Source organism: Silene latifolia, chromosome X (assembly GCF_048544455.1).
Source record: "Silene latifolia isolate original U9 population chromosome X, ASM4854445v1, whole genome shotgun sequence".
NCBI lineage: Eukaryota > Viridiplantae > Streptophyta > Magnoliopsida > Caryophyllales > Caryophyllaceae > Silene > Silene latifolia.
In genome coordinates, this window is record NC_133537.1 from 339,249,870 (window position 1) to 339,271,826 (window position 21,957).

The 21,957-nt window shown below is 36.7% G+C and overlaps 4 protein-coding genes and 1 long non-coding RNA gene across 6 annotated transcripts; all 5 read left to right on the top strand.

Moving 5' to 3' along the window:
• Nucleotides 1–2: 2 nt before the first annotated feature.
• On the top strand, nucleotides 3–4,332 carry LOC141621018 (uncharacterized). The gene is made up of 4 exons (XM_074437743.1): nucleotides 3–21; nucleotides 68–952; nucleotides 1,062–3,952; nucleotides 4,168–4,332. Exons 1-4 carry the CDS (start codon nucleotides 3–5, stop codon nucleotides 4,330–4,332), a joined length of 3,960 nt encoding a protein of 1,319 aa, XP_074293844.1.
• On the top strand, nucleotides 4,330–7,128 carry LOC141622622 (uncharacterized). 2 transcript variants are annotated; one of them, XR_012533041.1, is made up of 4 exons: nucleotides 4,330–4,408; nucleotides 4,517–4,663; nucleotides 6,283–6,350; nucleotides 7,006–7,128. It is a non-coding gene; the product is annotated as an uncharacterized LOC141622622 (long non-coding RNA). The 2 variants fall into 2 exon arrangements; XR_012533042.1 differs by having other exon boundaries at nucleotides 4,517–4,584.
• A 445-nt stretch (nucleotides 7,129–7,573) lies between these two features.
• Nucleotides 7,574–13,184, top strand: LOC141621019 (replication protein A 70 kDa DNA-binding subunit B-like). The gene is made up of 11 exons (XM_074437744.1): nucleotides 7,574–7,834; nucleotides 7,917–8,019; nucleotides 8,097–8,224; nucleotides 8,304–8,382; nucleotides 8,486–8,597; nucleotides 8,800–8,978; nucleotides 9,066–9,186; nucleotides 11,556–11,711; nucleotides 12,498–12,765; nucleotides 12,923–13,104; nucleotides 13,149–13,184. The coding sequence occupies exons 1-11, from the start codon at nucleotides 7,579–7,581 to the stop codon at nucleotides 13,182–13,184; spliced, it is 1,620 nt and encodes a 539-aa protein (XP_074293845.1). The 5' UTR covers nucleotides 7,574–7,578.
• A 49-nt stretch (nucleotides 13,185–13,233) lies between these two features.
• LOC141622624 (uncharacterized) lies at nucleotides 13,234–14,755 on the top strand. The gene is made up of 5 exons (XM_074438638.1): nucleotides 13,234–13,398; nucleotides 13,470–13,581; nucleotides 13,736–13,914; nucleotides 13,987–14,107; nucleotides 14,369–14,755. The coding sequence occupies exons 1-5, from the start codon at nucleotides 13,289–13,291 to the stop codon at nucleotides 14,501–14,503; spliced, it is 657 nt and encodes a 218-aa protein (XP_074294739.1). The 5' UTR covers nucleotides 13,234–13,288; the 3' UTR covers nucleotides 14,504–14,755.
• Nucleotides 14,756–19,522: 4,767 nt separating this feature from the next.
• On the top strand, nucleotides 19,523–21,334 carry LOC141622625 (uncharacterized). Its single transcript, XM_074438639.1, has 2 exons — nucleotides 19,523–20,796; nucleotides 21,087–21,334. The coding sequence occupies exons 1-2, from the start codon at nucleotides 19,644–19,646 to the stop codon at nucleotides 21,119–21,121; spliced, it is 1,188 nt and encodes a 395-aa protein (XP_074294740.1). The 5' UTR covers nucleotides 19,523–19,643; the 3' UTR covers nucleotides 21,122–21,334.
• The last annotated feature ends 623 nt before the right edge of the window (nucleotides 21,335–21,957 follow it).

A 21,957-nucleotide genomic window follows, 5' to 3' on the forward strand; every position in this document is an offset into this window, starting at 1 on the left:
TAATGTGGATGTTAGAGAATAGTAGCCAATACTTAAACTTACACACTATGGTGCCCTTTTTTAACAGGGTTACCTCCTGCACATGTGGACAATCCATTGCCTTTGGAAACCACTAAAGCGCCGACCGTAAGCTCTGTCCAAAGTGCTTGGCGAATAAGCTTGCATACGAAACGGCTTTTTTCTCTTTGTGGAGACGGTACAATTCAATTACCTACAAATGATTACCCTCCTGAGCTGGTAAGACTGTATACTTCTTTTGATGAAGACGCCGTTCACTTCCGAACATTTGCAAGGATGTACAACAACCTCTTTGCATTTAGTTCAATAGGCGGGACCTTCCATGCAACTACATACAAAGGTATCTATGTCTTTCAGCTTCATGGGCAAATGTATCATCACGTCCCTACTTTGCTCCCACATAATGGTAGGCCAAAATATCTGCAGCTCTATTTCTATGATGGCCACCATGAAGCGCTCAATCGTTCAGGTTGCTTTCCAGAGGTAAGGCCAGATATAGTTAACATCCTAATGCAAATAACCGAGTTAAACCCTTACGCACGATTTTTTCGGTCCCTAAGAGAACTACCCATTGATGAAAATACCAATATATTGCTAAGCAGAAATACAGCGTTAGACCAAAGGGTGTATAACGCACCCACGTCAGATGAGGTCGCTGTGATTTGGGCTGAAAGTTCATCCTCTAGCGAGTCTAGCACTCCTCACATAACTGTCACCGCAAAAGATAATCAAGCACACAGGATAATGCATTATTATGGATGTTATGATCCTTTGCAGTACCCACTGCTTTTTCCCGCTGGAGAATGCGGATGGGTACAGGGCCTTCGAAAGATCACACCAAACATGTCTACCTCAAAAACACAAATGCCAGATGCCAGGCCTCACTTAGAACTCACCCAGACAGTTGAGGGCCTCTTAGAAAATGAATTACGCCGTATGTACCCATTCAAAGATTTTAAAATTAACCTTACATATATAACTTTGTTTTAGAAATTGCAATATATACATTCTAAATTAAAAAATGGACCACAATGTTGACACAGGCACAGAACAAGGTTATGGTCCCAAGGATAAAGTCATATCATGCCGACAATATTACAGCTACAAGCTACAAAACCGCCCCGGAAATATGCTATTAAGAGGTGGCCGATGTCTGCAACAATATGTGGTTGACATGTATGTTAAGATAGAGAATACAAGGCTCGATTATTTCAGAAACAATCAAGAAACTATAAGAGCTGAATTGTACCAGGGAATCATTGATACTGTTGGAAATGGAGAATGTCGCGCAACAAATGTAGGTAAAAGAGTAATTCTGCCACCTACCTTTTTAGGTGGACCTAGAGACATGAAAAAGAGATATCTCAATTCAATGGCCCTGGTACATAGGTTTGGGAAGCCAGATCTCTTTGTCACTATGACATGCAACGCTGGCTGGCCTGAAATAAAAGAACTTCTTGCTCCAGGAGAAGAAGCGCAAAACCGACCAGATTTAGTAGCTAGAGTTTTCCGGGCCAAGCTTTTGGCTCTGAAGAAGCAAATAGTTGAAAAGCAGATCTTTGGAGAAGTGGCTGCTTACGTGTATGTTGTTGAATTCCAGAAAAGAGGCCTACCTCACGTGCATTTCCTCATCATACTTAAAGACGGGTACAGGCTGAAATGTCCTGCTGATTTTGACAAATTTGTATGTGCTGAAATTCCTACCACAGCTAACCCTGGCCTACGTAAGACTGTGCTGAAACATATGATGCACGGTCCATGTGGCCAGGTCAACCCTGAATGCTCATGCATGAAGCATCGAAAGACCTCTGGCAAATGCAAGTATGAGTACCCAAAGTCCTTTTCGATTATTACTACAACCAATATTGCTGGTTATCCAGAATATAAGAGGCGCGACACAGGAAAAACAACTCTGATTCGAGGACACAAAATGGATAACAGATGGGTAATCCCTTATAACCCCTATTTACTAGCCCTCTTCGACTGCCACCTGAATGTCGAAGTATGTTCGACAATGCATGCTGTTAAGTATTTATACAAATACATATACAAAGGTCATGACAGAATCTCTTTCAGTGTTACGGATAGTAATGATCCTAAGACAGTGGATGAAATTTCGCAGTTTCAATCAGGGCGATGGGTTTCTCCCTGCGAAGCAGCATGGAGAATCTTTGGATTTGATCTATTTGAAACCCACCCACCAGTAATGCCTCTACAAGTTCACCTCCCCAACATGCAGACGGTACGGCTAAGGCCAACTGATAACTTGGCTAATGTTCTTGCTGATGAAAAGAAAGCACGCACTCCCCTAACTGAATTTTTCAGGAAAAGTGCCACAAAAGGCTGCCCACGCCTTCTGTACGCCGAATTTACAGAACACTTCCGCTGGGACACCAGAACTAGAACTTGGGAAGAACGGAGAAACAAGGTAATTGTGATTGGTAGGCTCGTTTTTGTGGCGCCGGCCGAAGGCGAAAGATTCTTCTTAAGGTTATTGCTTCTACACATCCGAGGCCCTACGTCATTCGAAGCATTAAAGACTGTGAAAGGGTATACGTGTGCAACGTTCCAAGAGGCAGCACTCCGACACGGTCTCTTAGAAGAACAAGATGCTGCTGAGTTGTGCATGGCAGAAGCATGCGCAGTGCAAATGCCTGCAGCACTACGACGCCTGTTTTCAACTTTGCTCATTTTTTCCCACCCAAAAGATCCTTGTTTGTTATGGGAGACACATTATGATTCATTATCTGAAGACTTTCGCCATAGATACCCAGACCACCCTCAGAAAGTAAGTCAACTTACGGCACGAGAAGTTGAGCGGTATCTAGAAGCAATGGGCAAGACCATGGCAACATTTGGTTTAGACCACCTAGATACATGCAACGATGATGAAATTAGACGTACCCGGGATATAGTAGATGCCCTTGATGCACCGATACCAGAGGAATGTAAATTGTGTAAGGCACAGCTTAATAATGCTCAGAAAGAAGCGTTCACAACAATCATGGAACATGTCCAGAGGTCTAAACCTGGCGCATTCTTTGTGGACGGTCCAGGTGGTACTGGGAAAACCTTCCTTTACAACGCACTGTATGCTGAAGTACGTCTTATGGGTAAAATTGTCTTGCCGACAGCTACATCAGGCATCGCCGCAGCAAACATCCCCACTGGCAGGACTACCCATTCACGGTTCAAAATCCCTCTGGAATGTGAAGTTTCGTTGGCATGTGACGTTCCTAAACAAAGTAGCTTGGCAGCATTGATAGTTGCTACAAGCTTGATAATATGGGATGAAGCCTCTATGTCTAAAAGGCAGAATATCGAGTCTCTTGACATTCTTCTCAGGGATTTGTGTGACCCAAACCAGCTTTTTGGAGGCAAAGTAGTCGTGTTTGGGGGGGATTTTCGACAAACACTTCCAATACTACCCAGAAAGTCTCAACAAGAAGTGGTTGAGGCAAGTTTGGTTAGCTCTCCTCTTTGGCCACAACTTCAAAAATTTAGACTGACTGAAAACATACGCGCGCAGTCCGACCCAGAGTTTGCACGTTTCTTGCTGTCGCTTGGAAACGGTCAGTTACAAACCAAAGAACATGAATATATAGAACTTCTCTTTGGACTTGTACAGTTGTGGACGCTTGATAATGTAGACCCTATCACTGATCTGGCTGTCGTTGCATTTCCAGAACTCTACCACAGTGACACATTTGGTTCTAACATTTTTACAAACCGGGCAATTCTGACCCCACTTAACGAAGATGTGGATGCCATCAACAGCGTCCTTATTGACAAGTTCCCAGGTGAGCCTGTAACCTACACAAGCCATGATTCGATGTTAGATGACAACTGTGCGGTTTACCCAGCCGAATTTATCAACAAGCTTAATCCTGGTGGAATGAGTCCTCACGAACTTGTATTGAAGATAAATTGTCCTGTAATTTTAATCCGAAACCTCCAACCATCATTTGGTTTATGCAATGGGACCCGCCTGATCTGCAAGCGTTTTTTACCAAACTCAATTGAATGTGTAATAATGACTGGACAGCATACAGGAGATCATGTGTTCATACCACGGATCAAACTTAGACCAGGTCCTTCAACTAACTACCCTTTTCAATTTCAGAGGAATCAGTTCCCATTAAAACTCAGTTTTGCAATGACGGTGAACAAATGCCAAGGGCAGACTTTAAGCCAGGTTGCTGTGTACCTACCACGCCCATGTTTTTCTCACGGGCAGCTTTATGTTGCACTTTCAAGAGCGCGGAAAGCAAGTCAAGTAACTTTTTTCGGTCCTGTGTCCCGGCAAAGGTTTGACCACATTTGTCAAAAATGTAGTGTCTTACGATGCTCTTTCTCTTGTTGAAATTATATAGCCACATTTACTTGTTAGGTAAGTAACTAAATCTCTCTTTAAGTGCATACATGTCTTCTGCTGCCATATTCCCAGACTTGTTAGACAATAATAACTGACGTTCCCCTTCCTGTACAACATCTGTAGGTAAATGTTGCCCTAACGTGAATGGTGTGACAATTTTGTGCCCACAAAGTATGCTCTGGCCGTCCAATGTATGTCCTGGCAACCTGCATCAGGCTGTGGAAACTTCAATTTCCAACCAACCGACTGTGTTTTGAAATCCTAGAAAAAGTACGAGCGCCACGCGTACACTATATGCTGCTATATTGTGGCTTTAGGTTTGTTTGGTGTTGTTGCTGATATTTTGCTAAGTCTACCAAATGTTATTATTTAGCGAACTATCCCAACCTATGTTATTTCCGATCAGGCGGGATAGTGCACCAAACAAACTAATGGTTGATCCTTTGGCTTTTTTATATAAAAAAATGGAAATCATTTGGTAGCGTATTTTTAAGAACAGCAAAACCTCTTGATCAAATCAAGATAAAAAAAAAACCGGCCATTATCGACCTACTAAAATAACAGATTAACAAAAAAGGAAAAATAAAAAACATAGATAGGAAATTATAGTTATAAATTAAATAATAAAACTAAAAAAAAAAAAAACTGCTAATGGTCTGGATCAAATGAAGAAACCAAAGAAAGAATTACTCCCAAATTTAAACAACTAATAGTAGGATCAAGAAAGATTCAATGCAAAATTCAACGATGGAGCATGTCGATAATAAGAAATTATGTATATTTAGCTCCAAAACGTAGCTTTACTCGCTTAAAAAATGAGCTGATTTAAAGCTAAGAAGACACATCAACGCATTTGCAAGTGTCTAAAATTGAAACAACTGAATAGCAACTTAGCTGTATAAGACTACATCAATAACAATAGTAAAAATATTAAACAAAAAAGTAGAGATTCAAAAGTACATCAAACATATTAGCTACGTACAAACATACACGCCCCCTAAAAAAAAGATAGGCGTAAACAAAAATAAAATAAAATAAAAGTACAACGTATCAATAAAACTCTATCCAAAAAAAACAAAACACACTAATTATTTCATAAACCCTCAAAACGTTCCTTATATACTTTTTTTGTGTCAGTGAATTGTTAACTACTATCCATTCAATTCTACTCTAACTATTACAATTTAGTACGAATATTAAAAAGGTTGAGGTTACGCAAAAAATACTGTAAATACGTAATTGGGCTGAGTCGAGTTAGATTAAAATGAAAAAAAAAAATTGTTGAATGTAATTAAGTAAATAAATTATCACTTTTTATATAATGATCAGTATATATGAAACAAAAGAATTAAATAAAAAACCGTTTAGTGTTTGTACAAACTATTTATTTGTTAAATATTCGTGCAAAATTAAAATAGATAACAAACGAATGATATACCTTAAAATTTAAATAGATAGCAATTCAACGAAACAAATAAAAAAAAACAACAAACCGAAAGTACAATTACTTTTAATACACAAAATCACATATTAGACGGCAAATATCCGTTCATAACTAAAAACGAGCCAAGTAACATACCACATTATGCATTAAACAAACAACTTGCGTGGTGGGGCCCAAAAATGTCACCACTTTAAGGTTATTTGACCCGTCGCTTAATATCAACGGATATATCCGTCTATAGCAAGACTTGTTGCTTTTAATAACACATACTCACACTACCCTACCAAAATCCCAGGATATACTCAAAAATCCAATACTACAACCCTACTGTGTACTAGCTAGAGTAATGGTTAACACTCTATGTCAATCAATTCCTTAAAGGTGTAGCATTGACCACTTTTCAATTCTTCCCTCTAGAAACAAACTCATACACCTTATTTTGCAGAAGAAGTTTGGGATATTTGCAAAGAGGAATCGCTGTTACCAACACCATTAAACGGCAGTTTATTCTAGGTACGAGCTTCAAACCAGTCACCTCTGTTTATTTTTAATTTAACTCTGCATTTCTTTGCCGGACAAATTGCAGCAAATCGCTCATCGTATACATGGTACTAGGAGTTGATGGCTTACGTTTTGTAATTGTAAATAAAATTCAGTGGTGATTATTTCTTATCAAACAGAGTCACTGATATAAACCAGTCTTAGAGATGTTCAAGTGTTTTCCCTCATTTTGCAGCTGTTATCTTTCTTTATCTATTTGTTGTATATAGAAAAACTTTCTAGCACTCCCCTCAATAAATGGAAATTATGAGAGTCGATACATAATTTCGGAGGAATCAGCCACAGTAAAAACCGTATTTATTATTGATCCCTGTGTAATTGTGGTATACAGCCTTCATCTGATGAATAGTTAAAGTAAATGGAAATAAATATGACAACCATAGTTGTAATCTTTACTGAGAATTCCCTTTAAGGTTTGACCTCCCATTAAGCATGTTTAATCCACAGTTTTTTTTTAAAATAGAGATTAAAGGAAGCCCATACGGTTTAAACAATAAGTTTCTAAGAAACGTCTTTCTATTACCTTCTGCAGAGTGCAACCACCCAAACGCTCACAGTAACTGTACAGTTCCAATATTAACATATAGTTATGTTACCTCTTAACCAGGAAAGTATCATGGCAGACGGTAGGGTGTTCCTAGACTCTCTCAACACCAACAGCACAAATTACAAGGTCAAAGTAAAAGTTGTTCAGAAAGGGAAACCCCAAAAGTCTGCAAGAGATGTGCTCTACCAGCATGGTGGTCTTCGCAAGATGATAAGGCAATACTTTTTTATATCAACAAGTGTTATTAACAGACATTGTTTCTGCTTATAGATTGCATGCTAAAGGTGTTTATATGGCATTTTTTTATTTGTGAAAAAACTCTAATGTTTGAGCACAAACTTAAGTCCTGCTGTTTTAAAAATTAAAGAGGCACATTCACACAAGCTGTCTTTAAATTCCCTTTCTTTCATTCTCTCTATCGAATAGGTAGAAAGTGAATTGGGTATAGCATAACTTATACAGATGTTTGGAAAACTGTGGAATTAACCTCATGTATTTCCGAATATTCAAGCCTATTACGCATGTTGTAGTTGTAGACCTAGATACCTCGAAACCATCTTCCATTGGACATTCCATATATGTGTAGTTATATCTCTGGAATGACTTATATTTCCCGCTTTGCAGGGCAATAAAATGAGAGGCACATTGTTCGGAGATCAGATTTCGGGACACCAAGATGCCCTTGTCTATAATGGGGTTTACGAGATCGCAAATGCTCCCATAAGACCATTGCCAGACCAGTACAGGCGTGATCCTACTGAACTGCCTTACACAATGGGGTTTGGCCGCCAGACATTCATCCACCCACTGTCCGCGCCTGGATCATGCCTCCCAGAATACCTATGTGTCTCTCAAGTACCAAAGACAGCTAACTCTTATGACATATTTGGTGAGTATGAAGGCATGCGCAGCTATTTATACATAGTTATAAATTAGTATTTGTGAATGCATATTTATACCACGCCTTACAGATGTCATTGGAACACTACTCTATGTGGAGCCAGTCGCGCGAGAAGTCACTTCTAAACAAGGTCGTAAGAACACTGTCAGAGAGATTATGATTACTGACCATGGGTAATGTCTCTATTTTTTCCATAAATAGCTAGACCTGTAACCCCACCTCAGTACTGACACTGTCACACATGTAACAGGACTGAGCAACCAATTGTAGTATCTGCGTGGAATGAACTATCTGGTAACGAATGTGAACAACTTGCATCGTTGGTCACCTCACTACCAGTTGTTGGATTCACAGGTTTACGGGTTTCTACTTATAGAGGTATTACATGCTGGTTTTGCCTTTATAAATTTCTTAAATGATCTCAAACTTTAATGTTAGTTTGTCACGTATACTGCAGGGTTCTCTTTGACAGGCACCATGTCAACGCTAATTGATGCAAACCCTATAGGGCCTAAGGTAGATAACCTTAAAGAATGGTATGACACTTTAACACGAACAACTTTTTAATTTATTGCAAATCGTGCCATTTGTGCGTGAATATCCCACAGAATGTTGTAAAAATAACACCTTTGATTGTAGGGTGGGTCGTAGCAAGGAACTTCTGACCGATCTTCAAACACGAATCAACAAAGTGAGGGATCCTAACATGCCGATTCCCATTGTGAACCTCAATAATCTGAAAAATAAAAAGGTATTAACAAAAGAACACACAACTGATGACACATACTGTTTGTTCGTAACACCTAAATAAACACAGGTTAATAGAATTACACAAACAGTCCCTCAATTACAAATATGGCATAAACATGTTGCTCGGAAACAATACAACTGCTGCCTTAATTACATATTGCAAAAGTACTTTTGCACACATAACTGACATGTCAATCAAACAGGCCAAGAACACACTTCAGGATGAGCGCTACAAACTGAATGTAACCATACCTGCTCCAGATTTTAAAAAAATTAACGCATATTTAGGATGCTCCCACTGCGGCAAAAGGACAGATTATGCAGCTGGAGAGTCCTTCACATGCGAGAATTGTACAAAAGACGGAGTATTGTCTGAGCCACGGTAAGCTAGCCCTTTTTACTATCAACACAAATACTGGATGCATGCACCTCACCCAGTTTTTACTTAAAACTTTACATTACAATGCAGGATCACATTCAATTGTGTAGTATCTGATGGCACTGACCAATTGGAAATTACAGCATTTACAGCAGACACTACAATTCTATTCCAGATGTCTGCATCAGATATATTCCACCTTCAGCACTCGGTATGCAACAAAGCTCAGTTTACGCATTTTCCATATTAGATTGCGGCTCCGCATAAAAGCCATCTGTACGCATTATAATCCTTTGTAATTGCGAAAACAACAATAATATAACCCTTACATGTGTAGCACATTTACTACCGCCCTATATCCACCAATTCAACAACTCCAACAGCTATTAGACACCTAATCCCGTGCTACTCCTTAACACAACCTCCCCTAAACTTTTACTTTGTTATTTCTTAAAGGAGGACACCACAACATTTGGTAAAGTTTCTGAGACCCTCAAAAAACAGCCTTTCATAATTGAAGTTTCACCAAAGACGGCACTGTCAAGGAACAATACATTGGAGTGGGCTCTACGGCAAGTAGTTGCTATCCCGCCCATAACCATGCCGGCTGAAAAAATACCAGATGCAGTGCCACAAGGACAAGAGATAGACATGGTTCCTGCAAAACCAACTCCGAAGGTAGCCAGGCAGCTGGAATTTGAGGAATCAATCCAGAAACCGACAAACCAAACACTGATTGATGTACAAATTAGTTCTGAATATCCACCATTACGTAAACTTCCGGCATCAATGACCATTACTGAGAAAATACCAATAACAAGTGTGACATCTGAAGAGCAGCCAGCAACTGCAGACACTGCTGTTTCTGCAACAACACCAGCATCTACCAAACTCGTCCCCAACACTACCCTGATTGAAGTGCTTCCCGCACCAGCCACACCTATCCTCAAAGCACCCAAAGTGGAAAAGACTACTGCTGCCACACCAGAAACACCCGCACAGACCACCCCAAAGCGCAACACTGCAAAGGCAGCTGCTACATCTCCTTCCAAAAAAAAGAAAGGCGCCGCCAGCTCGGCAACAAGCAATTAACCTAAACCTACTGTAGTAACACCGCTGTTAGTAAACAGCATGTCTGTAAATATTAACTATGTGTCCTTTTCTTAGCAAACAAGCCTACGACACGCCTCTTAACCACTTCTACTACAAATTGTGGTGCTATAAAGCCTATAGGGCGTCTGCAATATTTTGGGAACACTTTAGCTTACCTACCCATGTGTTCCATCCAAGAGCATCCTGCTATGGCTCTTTGATCCTAACTACCAAAAACAATGTGCACTTTTGGAAATTATGAATGAAGCACTTATTAAGGAAAATCTATCTCTATGTGTTCAGTAATCCTGGTCTTTATTTATGCAATCAACTACTACTAATCAGCTAAATAATTAATTAAAACTATGTTACTACTATTACCCTAACATCTCTATACATTAGTATTCGTAATCCTATAATGATCTTGCATTACTTTAGACTTTAGGATTACTTGTGCGATGCTGACCTGAACATTTAAGGTAAAAAAGTCAAATATACCTTCGCAACATAAAACCCAAAAAAACCCTTCAACAAAACCCGTTTAACGTAAGCTAATTTACACTTACACTAGCATATAAATTTCTTCGAGTACATTCTTACAGTGGAAAACACACTATATAACTTCCCAACAGTAGCTTGCCGTCTCAGTCACAGAAACGCCTATAACATTACTAATTCATTACCTACACAAACCAAAACAAGCCATACCATGAAACCTAAAATTACCCTGCATCTAACCAGCAAGTTCAAAACTAACTACATATCCTCTCTTTACAACACAATCCCCTCAAATAAGACAATTATATGCAATGGTCAACAAATGGCAGCTCTACAATCAATGCTTCCAACACAATCCCCTGAAATAAGAAAGTTATATACAATACTCAACAAGTAACATTCCACCCAAAAAAAAAAGGATAAAACCTTATAGGGTAGCCCTACTTACATCTTAGATTGTATGGCACACAATATCTTAGGAAACTTTCAATAGATTTACCTAAAGCCTAATTTGCAGAGCAATATCAAAAGTATACTTTTAATTATTTGTCTGAAACAAGAAACATTTATATATATCTATATATATAAAGATAGAGAAAAATAAGAGAAAAGGAGCTTCTCTGCCATTATCAAAACAATACTAATTCAGAAATATATAAGAGTTAATCAGAAACCAGTAAGCTACAAACAGTTATTCCTTTAACCAATTTTTTCTATTCTCGACCGTATCTAAGGCGTACTTCGTTTGCTCTTACATTAGGTGTTCGATTATAGCATTAGTTCAGTCGTATAAATACGTTGATAGCATAGTATTGAAAAATGTATGTAGAGACCACCAACACTATGGCTTGCATACCTGGATGATAACCACAATATGCTTGCCACATAATTATATATACTTACAACTATGTCTTCTGACAATTGTTGAACCGTTTGTTTAAGTAAATATGATCCCTTTTGTAATCGGCTGACGCTTGCAAATCTATGCAGCTCATCATGAGGCCTCCGCGAAAGCGCATCAAGGAACTTTCAGGATCAACTGGCCCCTACACTATTAGAGCTAAAGTCATTGAAAAAACAAATGTGCATTCTGAACCAGATGGCCAAGGCTTGGAGCTACAAATAATTACATTCCAAGATGAAGAGGTAATTTAAAGAATTTAAATTACGATCTATATGTTATACATTTACTTAGAATCAGGAATGAACGGAATTATATGCAAACTACCATTGAATGGTTAAGAGCAGTTATAAATATGTCAGCCATATACCAACTAACTTAATAGCTAAACGAGCCTTAGTCAATTAGCCCATGGTCAACTATCAAATAAAAGGGTGCAGCCAGTTTATGTAAAAACGGCGGTAAGCCACATAGATTAATCTTAGTCAGTACTGATATGATTTCTGTCATATGCTAAAAGATGGCGTTAGGTGTGTCTCTATTGATTGCATGATTTTCCTGTCTCAGAGTATTTTCAGAAAGTTACTTACGCTTTGGGCTTGTTTGACATAGCTTAATCAATTTCATTTAACATAATTCAACAAAGCGGCTAATTTTAGTAGCCTTGTATTTAGGTGCTTTTGAGGCAACGCAGGACTTTTAGAAGTACTGTGGAGGCCTCCTACTAACTTTGAGAACCAACGGCATACAACATCTAACCCATATTATAATTAAAGAGTTTAAGAGTTATGCACACAAATTCTTACCTGATAATTAGTCAGGTACTAGATTTAGAGCAACCTTCACAATCTTTATATTTAGAAATCCTAAACAACTAATATATACCATAGATTAGCTATCACCAAAACACAGTGTTACCAAAACTGTTGAAACAAATTACCCCTGCTCATATTTCATTCTGATTTGCATAGCCAGGCTACTATTTGTATGCAGTAAAAAAGTGTACCTAAAAAGGTTTGCGTGCATTGCAGGGTACTAAAATGAGGACTTTCCTACACGAACATGAGCTAGAATTTTTTCAAGGCGTTATTCAGGACAACCTAGAATACGACATCTCTAATGCAAAACTAAAGTTAGACGTTGATGCAACTTCAGAGAATCCTGATGGTCAGATTTATGACATCTTTTTCAACATAGATACCATTGTCAAACCTGTATCTGGTGAAGAAGCTCCTAAGGCACTTAATTTCGTATTAATTGGATCAATACCCAGAAAAGTAGCACTTGAAGACCGCTATGGTAAGCCAAACTGGACTAAACTATACAGCATAGTCCGAGCCTTAACACACACACACACACACACACACACATAAACACGCACCCGCATCAAAAAAGAAAGATACTAAAAAAACCTTTTGTTTATTGAATGCATAATTAATTACGGCTTAAAGTTTAGATGTGCTAGGAGTTGTTATATATGTTGACCGATGCTGCCAAACCACTGCCAACATAGAGCGGACAGCCGATGCTTGTGAAGTAATGATTGTCGATCACAGGTCAGTGAATTCTCAAGTTGATGATAATATCCACTTTTATAAACACAAACTATATCACAAAAAAACTTTTAAATCGCAATTTGCATGTGCAGCCATGAACAGATTCGATAATAACGGCTTGGGCAGATCGCCTTTGCAAGAATGTTTGGCATCAGTCCATAGCACCAAGCTTTCTGTGGTAGCCTTTACGACTCTAATGCCAAGCTACCAAAAAGGTAATTTCATAACCCAAGAAAACGAAATTAGAGTAGCAGTAGTTGTTATTCATGACTGACATAACCATGCCATCAACTCTAGGATTTTCCCTTTGTACCACGCATTCAACATTCATCCTGTTAGATCCGCCGGGAGAAGAGGCTGAATTGCTCAGGACTTGGTAAGAGTTCGTGCATCAAAACCCATGACCCTAATTACACTTTACACAATTAACAATTAGTAAAATTACAGGGCCAAGCAAAACAAAAGTCTACTAGCAGGAAAAAGACAACATGTCTTTGAAGTCCGCCTTCCAGAAATCCATCGTACCATAACAAGAATTGAAACACTCCTCAAAAAGAGTGTAAGTGTAATATATATTAAAACTAAATAGCGACACTTCTCATAATGTAATCCTGCATTACTAGGCGTTTCGTTAGAGTTATATGCACGGTGATGTTCAGAAAATGATTACAAACGACAGCCGCCAACAAACAGTAACTTCTTTAAAATTACAGGCAAACAACACTTTACAGGAAGAACACCACTGGCTACATGTTACGCTGTACCAGTTTGACCCTAAAGATGTGCACTTGTACCATGGTTGTAGTAATTGTGGCACTGGCAACGATGAAGAGATAGGAGTCGCATATCTGTGTAATGATTGTCTGCAGGACAATGTCGTTTCCACTCCAAGGTATTAACTCACAACACGAAAAACACTCCTGTGAACTTAACTCCTTAATTGCATAATATTTTGCGTGTACAGAATGGCAGCAACATTTCAAGTTGCAGACGGAACTGGAGAGTATACTCTATCTGCATACACTGAAAATTTAGAAATGCTTTTGGAAATGAAAGCTGCAGCCTTCCACTCTCTGACTGAACAGGTATAATTTAAATGCAGTTTTCTTAAACACATGTGTCTTCAACACACCTATACACCTTTGGAAATAGAAATCCCTAACCCTGTGTATTCCCCACATATCAAAACAGTCACACAACCCAAATATTCTGATTTAATTACGTAAATAATACAGGCAGTTCACATGCAGTAAGCAGTAACCCTTAAGCCAGATTAAGAAGGCATCCTAACGGTACAACATAAATTTATCGCTGACTAACCACTCATACGCATTCATTCAATGCAGGGTAAACAGGCCTATCTCAAAGACATTGCAGACAAATTTAAGACGACTAAGTTGTACGTTAAAGTCATGCCAACTAAGGCTCTCTCTAGAACTCAAGAATTGAAGTGGATGCTCCACAAAATCTCTCTAACCTAAACAACAAATATGCAAAGACTATTTTGACTCATTTTGAAGCAGGTCTGTTCCAAGGCACATTTTCAAATATAAGCGCGAAACATCTCGGGTTAGTTACCCTTGAGACAATTAGATCGGATTGTAGCGGAACTTTAGTAACATATGATAACTAGACAACCTTACTTTTTGCGGTAAAAGCATCTACCGTGTAAGATAGCCTAGGTTGTACTAATTGTAAATATTCGTACTTTTCTCTTAACTAAATTCTGGCAAAACGGTTTAATCCTTTGATAAACACGACTTTCCAATACGTATGCAGTTAGCTGCACCGATGTTCTATAACATTTAACCTGACCAATGTAGTAGTATAACACTGCCATACAATTTCGTAAATGGTAGGAGGCAACTACATGAAAAAAAAAAAAGTTCACAGTTTAAAACAAATCACACATTAACTAAACCCAATTACCGTTGAAGACATTGCAAATGATACTCAAATCGAGGCTCCGCGCCCGGTAGGGCGCGGCGCAGCGACTAGTCTAAGAAATATACATAGTCCTTAAAGTTATGTGTTACCTCTTGAGATTTGAATGGTTTTTTTTCCTTTTAGAATATGCCTTTACTTACTTTCAAATCTAAGAAATATACATAATAAAAAAACGAAAACCTTACTAATTTTAAGTTAAGTTAGCGAGATGGTTATGTATATTATGTGGTAGTTACATATCGTGTCTATATAACTACGTACAAACTAATAAACACAAAGCGTTAATTAATTGTAAGCTATTTTAAATGAAAGCGTGTTTTATACATAAAAATGGATCCCAAAACTAAATACAATATTCTTTTCAGACCGAGTTTGATAAAAATTATACGCAAGAAAAATATAAATTATTACTTATATAGTTAGCATATACAAACTGATCGTGCGAAAAAACACCAAACATGTAAGGAACAACTAAAACCTTCGAATAAGTGGAGTTTGGAGCCTATATTTGACACATTAGTATCATACGTTATACATAAAAAAAATTGAAAAAAATGCATCAAATTATATTCAGCCTTTTGAACAAATATTAATTGATTTGGAAAATAATGTAACGTGAAATGATCTAATTTAAGAATATAATATTTATTGTTGCATCATTCGAATATATTTTATTTTAATTAATATGTCTAACTATCACATATTACTTATACACAAATAAAAGATGAATGTATTTTATTTGAAAACTTTGAAGTCAAACCTAAAAATGTAAGATTTGTAAACAATTAAACTATTCTTATTTATAACTAAAAATATTAAATGTCATATATCAATTGAACGGAGTATTATTCTTCTTCAATTATAATAATAAAATATTCAAACAGACCGCGCAAAGCGCAGAGTATTATTCTTCTTCATTTTATTTATGACTAAAGAAAAACTGGGTTGAAGCGTTGTGGATGCGCCACGTGTCAACCCAGCATTAAATACAAGTATTAATTACAGCTGAACATTAAATATAAACATAATAAATGCTGTATAAATCTCAGTAAAATATTAATTATAATTATAAAATTAAATTAAATAATTATGGTGATTTGATACTAAATTTATTAAAAAATTATTTAGATATAAATTCTAAAACGTAAATAATTACGTTCATTGCGAAAAATGCTTCAAATTGAGTATAATTTTCATTATATTTATTGAAATATTTTTATTTGTAGAGATGATTAAAGTGAGTGTAGTATTTTATGTTTACGTAAAAAGACATTTTGAGAAAGTAATAAAACCTAAACCATTAAATCCTAAGAAAAATATATAAGGAAGAGTCATTTTATTTCTTAAAAACATAACTTAAAAAAAACTACTAAAAGATAAGTTTTTATGTGAGAATGAAAAAAAAATATATTGCGAAAAAATGAATATATGTGAGTGCATTTAAATGATCAAAACAAAAGTAATGTTTCAATAAAATAATATAGTATTATAAATGACATGAAAAAGTAGAAAAGTCATTATATTTTTCTTTAATATCTTCAATAAAAATATGTATACGTCAAGTATAAATATTGATTATGATGTTCTAAATATTACTTTTAGTTAAATATTTTATATGTCATCTTCTAAATACTTTGAATTAAACCTCAAAAAAGTAAACTCTTAAACAACATTTATATATAGTTGTTTAAAAATACAAAAGGTGCAATTCTTATAGATATGTTTGAAACATAACCCATGTAAGACACAATGAAAACATTTGAATAAGTTAAATTTGAACTCTATATATTTGATACATAAATATCACACGTTATACATAAAAATTAAAAATTACATAAAATTATATTCACATTATTTTGAACAAATATTAATTGATTTAGAACATAACGTATAGTGAAATGATATAATTTGAGAACTTAATGTCGATTGTTGCATTATACGAATAAATTTTATTTTAATTAATATGATCTTTGATCAACCACAAATAATTTATAAATACTGATCATACATAACTAATTATCACTTATTAGTTTTAACTAGTTGAGATCCCGTGCTAAAGCACGGTATTTGTGAGGGTTAAATTAATTGAGCTTTAATTTTTACATAAATGAGTTGTAGTTATAATAGTATGTACGTTATTTAAAAAGACAAAACTTATTTATAAATAAATGGGTTGTAGTTATAATAGTATGTACGTTATTTAAAAAGGCAAAATTTATTGATACATCAAAATTTATTTATACATCATAAGAGATTTTATTTGTATTAATTATACTCTTTTATTATACTCTATAATCTATATTATACTTTATACAAACACTATAATGTTTGGAGCTAGAACTTTTATGTGTATAGAAATATAGGATACTGAATATCTTATTTGTGGCAAAGATTGCGCATACAGTTATGGAATTCTATTAGTATTAAATAAGGTAATATTAATATAAAATATTAATGTTTGGGGCCCACCGAGTTTCTTGTTTTACGGAAAAAACAATTATACTTATACATTGAATTTTTCGTTGGCCCACTAATGTATTGAATGATAGCGAATTAAGATGACAAAAAAATAGGCCCACTTATAGGAGAATGCATTTAGGCGGGAAAAACATTGAGTTTTCTTATTCTTTTAGTTTAGTGGAGATTAAAATGGTATGTATTTTATTTTAAAACATTGAAGTTAAACCTAAAAAATTAAATTTGAGAAAAATTGATTTATTTTTATTTATTATTAAAAATATTAAAGGTCATATATAAATTATATTATTTTTCTTCAATTATAATAATAAAATTTTAAAACAGGCCGCGCGAAGCGCGGGATACTACCTAGTCTATATAATATTCTTGATTTATCTTTAATCCAACGGGTCAGGTTAAGTGTTAGCCGTAAAATAACCGGTCATTTCAAATTCGGGACAATTGGGTTGCGAGTCAAAATTTACGAGTTTTTTTATCCTAAAAAAACGGATCGGGTCAAGTTTTAACAGACCTACATCGAGTATATGACTCAACCCAAATGTAAATAACAATAATTATTATTGTGATAATGTATATCTACCCATGTTCAGATCATTGCATATAAGTCAAAAATGTATATTTTCAGAAGTTAATATATTGAAGGGGTAAGTTAAAATATACAATACGGTTTATCATATGTATATGATGTTGTACACGCTTAATGAAATTTCATGACATGTATAAGTAGACAAAACCGTTTCACAAATTGTTGTATAGGGCGGTCTTATAACATAAGACCAGCCCAATTTCTGAATAGCCCAAAAAAAATCCCTTTTTTTAAAATAAACCTAATGCATATTCTAAAGCAAGACTGTTCTTACTTCTTCCTAAAAAAACCACGACTAACCCCACTAGTTGCTTAACCGTTTATCTCCCAAATTTAAAAATTCTTTTGTTGTCATCAACACAATTGTTCATCAGCACAAAAAAAAAAAAAAAATCAACACAATTGTTCATCACTTTCACGGCAATTATTTGGTGTTCTTCATCTCTGCAACTTCATAGCCTCTTACCAATCACCAACAATGTCAGGAAAGGAGGAATTTATCAAGCAAGGTTTGTTTAATTTTTTTAAATTGTTTTACATACATTTTTTCTTCTATTTCCTATATGCATGAGGTTGATTTGGTACAAAGGTACCGTCTTTGGCAATGCACTTGTGTAAGAATGCTTTTTCTTGAGCGTGATGTGAATGATTTTTTTAGGAGTATATGAAGGGGGTTAAGGACGCAATAAGATGATTGCTGAGGGGGGTTGAAATTGATGGGGATAAAGCTTGATTCTAATGTTGAGTTTATGAAGTGAATGTTCAGTTCTGGTAAAATTGATTTGTAGGAAGTGTTTGACAAGATTTTGGTATTCGTTGTCGAAAAAAGTTTCAGTAAAGTTTAAACTCAATTATAGTTCAATTTTAATGCCCATAATAATTTCTGTTCATTCTCAAATATTATAGCACGCTCTTTTTCTTTCGTCTTATAAACGGCAAATGCAACTTTTTATTGTTAATGTACCAAACAGTGATGTATTTTACATCAAAACAAATGCGTTTGAAATAACTAATTGAACTACAACAATCAAAAGGAGGTACACAAACTAATAGACCAACGGTCCTTTGCTCCCATAAGAGCCGTTGCACATACACAATCAAGGGATGAGAATCATCCTTGATTGATCCTTACCATGTACTCCCTCCCATTCATAATAAACCTCCCCATTTCCTTTTTCGGTTATTTACAATAACCTCCCTATTTCCTTTTTTGGTAAGTGTTTGTGTGGTCCAAATTTAATTGTATAGTGGGATAGTGTATTTGTGTGGTCCAAATTTAATTATATGGTGGGGTAGTGTGTTTCCTTAATTTTTGTGCCAAAATGAAATGGGAGGTTTATTGTGAATGGGAGGGAGTATATAAATATAGCTGTTGCACAAATATTTGTTTCCGTAAATACGTAATCTCGCATCATGTATATATAGCTTAGTATATGCTTTGTATTAAACACAATTTTCCGTCTGAATAATAAACGATACATTTCCGAATACGAGTTTCTAATATGGTATCAGGTTCTAGGTTAATAATCCTATAGAAATTATTACCCTGCTTCCTCTGTTTCTTCATTCGAAAAAAAAAAAAAAAAACACAAAACGCCGTCATCTTCAACATGACAAATTCTACAGAAAAACCTCAAGATTCGAAAAACGAATCCTCATATAATCTCATCCATGTCGAAAATACCGGCAGTAAGATCACTCAAATTGCTTTTAACGGCAATAATTATGATGAATGGTCCCAATCCTTCAAGCTTGCTCTTCTCGCAAAGGGTAAATTGGGATACATCGATGGCACAATCACTAAACCGTCTGATTCGGACTCAAAATTCGAATCATGGCGGTCTGCAAACGCGTTGGTCACTCTTTGGATATATAATGCCCTCGAGTCCGACGTTCGAAAACAGATTGCTCTTCGACCTGAAGCTAAACAGGTATGGGACAACATCCGCAACCGTTTCTGCCAGGCGAATGATGCGCGTGTGTATCGCTTGCAGGCCGAACTAATGGCCTGTCGACAAGGTCCTACGGAGTCATTGATGGCTTACTATGGCCGCATCACCACTCTTTGGGACGAGATTCTTGAGAATGATCCTCTTCCGTCCTGCTCGTGTGACCCCTGCCGATGTGATTGGGTCACAGTTATGGATGCGCGTCGGGAGAAGAAGCGGGTTCGGGATTTCTTAATTGGTCTCGATGAGCGCTTTGACAACGCTAGATCACACATCCTTGGTACCAATCCTCTTCCCAATTTAAATTTTGCTTATAATCGTCTTTTACAGGAAGAAGGTGTTCGTAATTTAACTGTTCAACGCGTCGATACCAAACCTGAACCCATGGCTTTCGTTACTCGCGTTAATCAGGGAAGTCGGGGACAAGGGGGACCTCGTAATGACCCACCTGCTCCTAGCATAGTCAGGACTCGTTGCATCGCTTGTAACCGGTCTGGACATAATTATAAAGTTTGTTTTCGTGTCACCGGACTCTTTCCGGAATGGTGGGGGGACAGACCGCGAGACCGTATTATTGTTGACACTAGTGACCCGAATAATCCCGTGGTTATCAAGCCTGACCGTGGCAAGGAACGCCGCCACAACACGACCAACACACAACCCCGTGCTCACATGGCGGCGGGGCAGTCATCTACTCCTTCTCAACAGCCGGCTACTAGCTCCTTCGACATCAACAATATGACCCCAGCCGAGATGGTAGAGCTCAAACACTTGTGGGAATCACACAAGTCCGCCTCCACTGATCGCCTCAATGGTAAGACTCCTCTATCATCTTGGATTGTTGATACGGGAGCATCTCGACATATGTCGGGATGTCTCTCACATTTTACTAATATACGAAACATTGCACCTCTCTCTGTTGGTTTACCAAATGGCGACATAACGCAAGCTACCAAATGTGGTGATATTTTTCTCTCTTCCCGTCTTATTTTAAGAGATGTTTTATATGCACCTAATTTACAATGCCATCTTATTTCCGTGTCAAGTCTTCTTCTTGACGATTCTCTAACTATTCAATTTTCACAAAAACTTTGTCTTATTCAGGACCGTTCCTCGAGGATGCCGATTGGAGCATGTGAGCAACGTGAGGGACTATACTACTTAAAAGGTGTTCGCACTGACGAGGTCAAAGCCTTTTCTGTAAGCCTCAATAACACAGTCGAGCTTTGGCACAGACGGTTGGGACATCCCTCAACAAATATTTCTCATTTCTTACCTTTTATTAATAAAGACTCACGTACTGCATCTTCTTCTTTTTTAAGTAAAACTTGTGACGTTTGCCTTCGAGCAAAACAAACTCGTGAACAATTTTCTTTAAGTTCAAACAATGCTATTGCTCCTTTTGATATGATTCACTGCGATTTATGGGGTCAATATTCCCCAAACGGCTCCTGTGGTTCCCAATATTTTTTAACGATTGTTGACGATTTTACACGTTCCACATGGGTCTATCTTTTACGTCACAAAAGTGACACACAACAAACCTTACAAAATTTTTTTGCTATGATTGAGCGTCAATTCCAAAAGAAAATTAAGATTTTGCGTAGCGATAACGGCTCTGAATTTATGTCTCTTCGTAATTTTTTCAACACTAATGGTATTCTTTTTCAAAGATCAAATGTTGACACGCCTCAACAAAATGGCCGGGTCGAACGCAAGCATCGACACATTTTAAACGTTGCCCGTGCCTTATTATTTCAAGCTAGTTTACCAATTTTCTTTTGGGGTGAGTGTATTTTAGCCGCGGTACATTTAATAAATCGCACTCCCACAAAACTCCTTCATGGTCAAACTCCCTACGAAAAACTTTTTAATAAACCACCTCCTATGGAAAATATTCGTATTTTTGGTTGTCTTTGTTACGCTCGTAATATAAATCGCTCACATGATAAATTCGCCCCTCGAAGTCGAAAAT

Coding starts and splice junctions, on each gene's coding strand:
- LOC141621018 (XM_074437743.1), top strand. Junction 953..1,061: donor CTTAGAAAATGAATTACGCC/GTATGTACCCAT, acceptor ATGTTGACACAG/GCACAGAACAAGGTTATGGT. Junction 3,953..4,167: donor TATTGAAGATAAATTGTCCT/GTAATTTTAATC, acceptor ATTAAAACTCAG/TTTTGCAATGACGGTGAACA.
- LOC141621019 (XM_074437744.1), top strand. CDS start 7,579: ATGAGAGGCACATTGTTCGGAGATCAGATTTCGGGACACCAAGATGCC. Junction 9,187..11,555: donor TATTCCACCTTCAGCACTCG/GTATGCAACAAA, acceptor AAATCTATGCAG/CTCATCATGAGGCCTCCGCG. Junction 13,105..13,148: donor AAACTTTTAAATCGCAATTT/GCATGTGCAGCC, acceptor CGGCTTGGGCAG/ATCGCCTTTGCAAGAATGTT.
- LOC141622624 (XM_074438638.1), top strand. CDS start 13,289: ATGACTGACATAACCATGCCATCAACTCTAGGATTTTCCCTTTGTACC. Junction 13,915..13,986: donor AATGTCGTTTCCACTCCAAG/GTATTAACTCAC, acceptor TTGCGTGTACAG/AATGGCAGCAACATTTCAAG. Junction 14,108..14,368: donor TCCACTCTCTGACTGAACAG/GTATAATTTAAA, acceptor CATTCAATGCAG/GGTAAACAGGCCTATCTCAA.
- LOC141622625 (XM_074438639.1), top strand. CDS start 19,644: ATGACAAATTCTACAGAAAAACCTCAAGATTCGAAAAACGAATCCTCA. Junction 20,797..21,086: donor CTCCACTGATCGCCTCAATG/GTAAGACTCCTC, acceptor TGTCTTATTCAG/GACCGTTCCTCGAGGATGCC.